Source organism: Coturnix japonica, chromosome 28, assembly GCF_054131305.1.
Source record: "Coturnix japonica strain WE chromosome 28, WE-NBRP24, whole genome shotgun sequence".
NCBI lineage: Eukaryota > Metazoa > Chordata > Aves > Galliformes > Phasianidae > Coturnix > Coturnix japonica.
In genome coordinates this window covers 2,064,038-2,070,861 of record NC_140690.1, presented here as the reverse complement: position 1 = coordinate 2,070,861, position 6,824 = coordinate 2,064,038, and the positions used below count along the sequence as shown (strand labels likewise).

Sequence of the window (6,824 nt, the reverse complement as noted above, 5' to 3'; positions counted from 1 at the left end):
CCATACACGTATGGAACTCCTCTCCTTCCTATAAATTGGAGCAGGACAGAGAACCACAAGGATTGTCAGCTCCCAAGTCATACAAGTATTGCACACAACACAGATAACTTCATCTGTTGGCCCCGCTGTCTCTGCATACCACCAAGCGAGGACCTGCAGTGCCCAGGCGAGACGATGTGCCTGGCAGTGCAAAGCCAGCCCACGTGTGTGCAGATGGCAAGGAGCGTGTGGCACTGTGCAGCGACAGCCCTTGCCTGCCCAGGACTGTGTGTGGAGGGCGTTCTCCACTGCAGCCCTGCCCAACAGTCAGTAGGGGTGTGCGGCCATGATGGCACTAATGAACAAACTGCTGCTTCACAAACATCTTGGCCCGATTAGAAATCTTTGAGTAGTGCTGTTACAGCAGACAGAATGTGATAAGCGCAAGTAGTCTCCTACACTTCACATCCTTGCTACTTCATTATGGGTGTTGTCACTGAGCAGCATCTAACACAAGTTCTGCCCTGGTCAGCTGGCTGCCTTAGCTTGAGCCCTGATGGCAACGCTGTGACGTGATGTTAGTATTGCTGTTTTCTCCTCGTCAGAATACTCTGCCTTTTGAAGGAAGCAGCTTCTTGGTTATTTTGTTTTGTTGTTGAATTTTATTGAATTAATTTACAATATCTATATTCCATATAGTCATAGATGTTTTGAATATGATCATCTGTGGTGCTGAGAATTTTTGTAGAAAAGTTATACTCAGTTCGGAAGGTGTAATAAGGATGTTAAAGAAAGAACCCCCTGTTGTGTTGACCAGTGATGATGCTCCCACCCCCTGACCAATGGTGGAGAGGAGCATGAAGAGAGAGGTGGTGCTGGGGGGATCTTGGGGCTGCTGGGCCTGTCATACTTTTTCCAGGCAGAGGTTTTACAGGTGTTGCCCCCATGCCGACCCTGTGGGGGGGGGCACTCCCACATCCTGAAGGATGGAGGAGAGGAGCGGGAGGGCAGAGTTGGTGCTGTGGGGGGCTGGGAGCTGTGGGGCCTGGTATGCTTTCCCCTGGCTGTAGTTTTCTGGGTGTCGGATGATGCCCTCAAACTGCCACCCTGTGGGGGCTGCTCCAACCTCCTGAAGGATGGTGAAGGAAAGTTGGTGACAGTTCCTGGGGGGGACAGGGGGCTGCTGGGCCAGTTGGCTTCCCCCAGGCAATGGTCGTCCGTCTGTTGGATGATGTCCCCAGGTCTATACTCTGCTGGGGTCGCTTCCATCCCCTGATGGATGGTGGAGGGGAGGGTGAGGGCAGAGATGGTGCTGGAGGCTGACAGGCCTCTCAAGCTTCCCTGAGGCAGTGGCTGCCTGCGGGTGACACTTTGAGGGAGCCACTGCCAACCCCTGAAGGATGGTGGTGGGGGACAGGAGGGTGGTGTTGATGCCAGGGTGCTGCTGTTTGGGTGCCAGCCGATGACTGCAAGCTTCCAAACCAGGTGGGTCCCTCCTGTCCCCTGAAAGAGGTGTTGATGCTCAAGGTGGATAGGGGCCACTGGGCATGATGTACTTCCCAGGGGCCACGGAGCCTGGGCTGGTGGGCTACGGGGGCTGCACTGGGGGCAGCTGAGCCCGACAGCCGTCAGGCCTGGCAGGGGCCGCTCTGGTGATGCTCTGCGGCTGGTGGGCAGATTGTCACTGCACAGGCACCGGTTGTTTGTGCCACGTCTTTTCTGTGCGGCGCACTGAGGCGAGCAAGCTGTTTGTCCAAGCATGAGGTTGCTGCGGGCAATATGCTGGACTGCAGCATCTTCAGCAAGGCGCCTGCAGGGAGAGAAACGTGCTGAGGGCACAGGAGAACCCCCTGCTCTCCTTCCTCACAGTGCATGATAGAGCCACCCTCAGCTCCCGGCCTGTCTCAGGCCCAGCAGTAAGAACATGCAGCAGGAATGGCGAGACCAGTTAAATGTCTGACAGTGTCAATCTCAGACAGTGTTAGGCAACAACTAACTGGCTTCTCTATGCTGCTTTAACTAGAAATGCCTCCTTGCTCACAGGATCCCTATAGTAAAGAGAGGGGGCAGGATGGGGTTGGGGGTGATCAAGAACTCACTGGTTTATCTGCCTCCGTTGTCGGACAAGACGATAGCACGAAAACATTGCCATCAGCATGGTAACGAAGATAGCCTCACCAAATCCCAGGCAGTACTTCTTGATAAAATTATTGTCTGCGGCATTTGCGTGTTCCTCACCATCCGCACCTGGAAAAACAATGTGGATCTGTTTCACCAGCTGCTGCTTTGAGTGACGTGGACAAGAACAACCACAGGAAGGATCCCGCTCTGGGCTGCTGTTGTGCCTGGTGGCTCAGGGGAAGCACAGCAAGCTCTGGAATGCAGGGTCTGTGCACAGGAGGTACTATGGAGGGTCCTGTTTCCTCTCCTTATCTGCTGAATGTGGTTCTGGTGGCCTAGTTCCCAAAAGGACAAAGTTCCTAAGTCCCTGGGAACTGGCTGCTGTGGGAGGGGAGCAACCTCTAACCATGGCCACGGAGCTCTATGAGCGGCCCTTACCTGGAGTGACAGTTGTTGTGTGCATGGCCTCTAATACTCTCAGGGGGACAGTCAGTGTGCGAACTCTGCCATTCCAAAATGCAAGCCAGCGCATAGGTGCTCCACCTGTCTCTTTAGAAAGGAGGTAAGGGAGTGGGACTGTAAGTAACTGCTTCTCATCAGGAAGATGGTGCAGTTTCTCCACATGTATTTCTAGAAATTCAGTTTCACAAGCCTTTCAGGGAACAGACGGAAATACACCTACCACGTGCTTTGTCCTTCATGATTTTCATTAGCAGAGGGGGCAGTGTCTGCAGATATTTTCCTGTTTCCAGGGCCTCTTTCTGTTTCTCAGGACCTAAACAGAAAGCATTAAGATAACTTTCAGACAAACAAGGTATTAAACTGAACGGTCTTTTCAGTGAAGTCAGTAACGACAACAGCCACCCCTGGGATGCCTGTGGGGTTCCAGCACAACTAAGGATTTAGCACGGCCTTCCCTGGAGGCACTTCTGCAACCAAAGAATGAGAACTTTTCACCACACACTGCAGCTTACCTAAACGCATAACGGCATCACTGAATGGGACCAGGGCATTGTGCGAGGGCAGGGCACACACACACAGGTGTGCATTCTCACTCACACCTGCAGACGCGCCTGGCTGACATTAGGACTGTGAGCTGGCATCTCTCAAAGGAAGTAAAATCTCATGACATGGTATGCTGTAATTTCTCTCTTCCTTAGGGACCTGCAGTGACTGGAAGGGGCTCAGGTGATGACATGGCACTCAGACCTGGGTCAAAAGTTGCAAAGCTGCAGAGAAGCCAGGTGGGCAGTTGGCTGGCACTCAGCAGCTTTCCAGATACTCTCTCCAGGCCATGTTAAACAATCTTCAGAGAAGGCATAGAAGAACATTTGGCCCCTCAAGGTTTTTTTAGTGGGGAGATCTCTGATGTATGGAGACAAAGTCAATGGGATGCTGGGAGCATGCAGCACCCAAGAAACAGTGACTACCCAAGCTTCTCATGGGGAATAAATCACCAGGCAGTGAAAAGATGAACCCCCCCTGAACCTCCACAGCCAAATATGAGCAAAGATCATGAGATGAAGACTGGTGACTTACCTCTGGCATCCACCCCAGGCTCAGGGACGCGACTTTGCTTTTGAAATGCACCAGAGGGGCGTGCAGGCACAAGAGTGATCAGACACTGGTGAGGAGAGCTTCCACTGCGCACTGGGGTCTGCCTTGTTTTTTTTCCTGCAGTGACCTGTGAGGACTGGCTGCAGGTCAGGGAATGACATGGCCCAAACAGCAAAGGAATAGGAGCAAAGACTGGCAAGGGCCGCCTTCCCACTGAAATGTGACAATTCTCCAAGTAAAGAAATACTAATGACTGATCTGTGTACGACCTTCAAAGCACAAAGAGACTTGAAAGACCTTTGGAGAGCCTTACGTACCCAAATAAGCTATTATAGCACTAATTTTTCGACTTCCAAGGAAACAGACACTCACAACTTACCTCGGAGTTTCCCCTGAGGCACAAAAGCAGTCTCCTTCCAGTCATCTGAGGAAGGAGTACCAATGTCATCATCTAGAAGAAAGAACAGAAGAGGGTTGTTCCCATTGCATGCTGTGATCTTCCTCTCCCTTAGTGACAGGGAAGGGGCCAGGGAAGGGGACAGGTAACAGAATGGGAGACTCAGGCCTTGATGGCCAAAGCTATAGAGGGGCCAGGGTGACCTGGAGCCTAGCACTCGGCAGCTTTACAAATGCTCCCTCCTGGCCACATGCAGCACCCCTCCGGGACCACGTGGAAGAGCATACAAAGAAAAGGTGCCTGAAACACACTGGGCTACAGCTGGGGGTCTCTGTTGGGAACCAGGATTTTTCTATGGGGAGCATCAGGCAGCTGGAGCAGAAATGCTCATGCTTTTCCCAGCACACACCTTCCACGTTCTCCCCTGGGACACCCCCAGGATGAAGAGCATGCTCCACCCAGCCAGCGGCAGAGCCGTGGGAGCACAGGGCTTCCTCATGCCCTTGCCCAGCTCCTGTGGTGCTGCCTGTCCCCCTTTTCCAATATCCCCCCGCCCCTATCGAAGGCAGCCTAAGGGCTATAAGGCACAGAGCCACTGGAACCAGAACCTGGGCTTCTCACTCTCATTTCCGCTTATTTTTTACTCCATCTCTGCCCACCCACCTGCTCCTGCTGCTCGCCCTGGAGCAGCACAAGTCTCCTGACAACACATGGCTATCAGTAGGAGGACGGCAAGGCAGGTGGGGGCCGTGGCCCCCAGTACTCGTGCCATGCTGCTATCACCACTGCTACAGCCACAACGAGTGCTGCTACTGGGGCACAGAACACCTAGAGCACGCAGCTGGGCATTGTGATCTTGTGGCACAAGGCAGCAATGTGGCAGGGCATAGTGACCTCACATCCCCAGGCTGCTGGCTGGGCCTCCCCACGGGCTGCTCCTCCTGTGCAGCAGGGCTGCATAGAGTGGGTGCTTGTGGCACCCCTTAGTGGGTGAGTGCCAGGCTGCTGGGGAAGAATTACTGGGAGCGTGTCCCACTGGGTAGATCTGTTCCACCGCAAGGACCAGGCTCCCCCTGGGCTTGTTATGGACGCTGAGGATTCCCAGTCATCTAGAGCAGCAGGAGACCATGGCAGATATTTTCACATTTACATTGTGGAAATATATTATTGTGGAATGGTTTGGGTGGGAAGGGACATTAAAGACCCAGAGACTCTGTCAAAGGATAAAGAAAATCGCTCCAGTGTTGTTTTTACTGCTTTGTGCAAATCAAAAGATTGCATTTTGTCTTTTAATGGCCAAAAAAGCCATTTCTTCAGGGACATTGTATTTGTTGTCACAGACTCTAACAAAAATGCAAACTGAGCTTTATCTGTAGCATCAATACTTTAGCATTTCGTATCTTGTATTTGACAGTTCCCTCCCAGCCAGTTGCCCGTGCCTTTCTCTCAGCCCATGAGAGCACCACTTACTGCCTCTGGGAACTTGGAAACTGGCAGCATGATGGCCAGCACACACACAAGGTGCTCGTGACGCAGCTCCAGGCGGCGCTCCTGAAGCCCAGCTTCATTTCACAGCCACTCACGCTCTGCTGCTGGACATTCTGCAACGGAAAAGCCATCGGATGCAAATCCCATCCCACACAGATGGTATCAGACCCCTGCTCTCATAGCAGTCACCACCGCCCGGCATTGGGCAGCGCTTCCACTGCCCTTGCTCCTGCCACAAGACACCAACGTCTGCTTCTAGTTCGGCTCCACCATGGGATCCTGTTTGCAACAGAAAAACACACGGAGGCTGCCAGCCACTGCAACACGCGCTGTGAAACCCCTGGCACTGCTGAGTCCCATGAGCAGAGGAGAGAAGCGTCTGCCTGCCATGGACGGGCTGCGGCGGGATTGAATCCTGCCTTCCAATCGGGACACCCCCAGGGAGAGCCTCCCTGGGGACCCAAAGACTTACGGCAGCGCCAACACAGCAGGCAGAAACGCGACGTGCTCCTGACTGCCCTCACTGTTCAAAGCTCCCTCCCTCTCCCTCTCCCTCCGCCCTATGACGGCAGCCCTTCAAAGCAACCAACACAACCACGCCAAACCGCAGCCCGGACTCGTCCCGCTCACTGCAATCCAGACCCACTCCATCCGTACAAACCTTCATCCACGCCGTTTCTTAACCGGGCCTCGGCGCCACCCGGATCTTACAGCCAGCGAGCGGCCGGCAAACGAACGGACGTCTTCCTCTTGGTGCCGCACAGCCCAGCACGGCCGGAGCCGCATCACACGATCCGGGCCGGGGCCGGCTCAGGCTCTGCCTCCAGGCTTTTGGGGCCGGCCGGGTGACTCCGCAGCACAGCGAGACCGTGGAGCCGCCCGGGAGCCGCCTCTGGGTGCCGGCAGCGCCGCGAGCTCCTCCCCCGACAGCCCCTCCGTGCCCCCGCACCGAGGCCCGACCCCGTTCGCAGCACAGAGCCCGCTCCTCCCGGCCCCGCTCATGGCCGCCATGGCCCGGAAGTGCTCTCCGCCGCCTGCAGGAAGCACTTCCTGTCACTGTCACGTGGCTCAGGCCGGGCTGGGGCCTGTTGGGGGGGGGGGCAGCTGCCAGATCTTCTGCCAGTAAACACTTCTGAGCACCCTCTTCTGGAGGTGAACAGCTCTGGAGGAAGGTGCTTTCAAATGTCCACAAAGTGATGTTGATTGTCACACGGTAGCACCCATCACTTGCCTCCTCCATAAATCAGTTACAGTCTTGTTGGTGAACCTGAAGACAAAAGGT

At 54.5% G+C, this 6,824-nt stretch overlaps 1 protein-coding gene and 1 long non-coding RNA gene across 2 annotated transcripts; both read right to left on the bottom strand.

Moving 5' to 3' along the window:
* Positions 1 to 618: 618 nt before the first annotated feature.
* On the bottom strand, positions 619 to 3,791 carry LOC146756036 (uncharacterized). Its single transcript, XM_085524998.1, has 5 exons — positions 3,640 to 3,791; positions 2,783 to 2,875; positions 2,539 to 2,649; positions 2,079 to 2,226; positions 619 to 1,789 (listed from the first exon to the last, which is right to left on the bottom strand). The coding sequence occupies exons 2-5, from the start codon at positions 2,808 to 2,810 to the stop codon at positions 739 to 741; spliced, it is 1,338 nt and encodes a 445-aa protein (XP_085381124.1). The 5' UTR covers positions 2,811 to 2,875; positions 3,640 to 3,791; the 3' UTR covers positions 619 to 738.
* Positions 3,792 to 3,988: 197 nt separating this feature from the next.
* LOC146756035 (uncharacterized) lies at positions 3,989 to 6,558 on the bottom strand. The gene is made up of 3 exons (XR_014937684.1): positions 6,204 to 6,558; positions 5,525 to 5,655; positions 3,989 to 4,108 (listed from the first exon to the last, which is right to left on the bottom strand). It is a non-coding gene; the product is annotated as an uncharacterized LOC146756035 (long non-coding RNA).
* Between the last annotated feature and the right edge of the window lie 266 nt (positions 6,559 to 6,824).

Coding starts and splice junctions, on each gene's coding strand:
- LOC146756036 (XM_085524998.1), bottom strand. CDS start 2,810: ATGAAAATCATGAAGGACAAAGCACGTG. Junction 2,650..2,782: donor CATGAAGGACAAAGCACGTG/GTAGGTGTATTT, acceptor TCCTTTCTAAAG/AGACAGGTGGAGCACCTATG. Junction 1,790..2,078: donor CAACGGAGGCAGATAAACCA/GTGAGTTCTTGA, acceptor CTCTCCCTGCAG/GCGCCTTGCTGAAGATGCTG.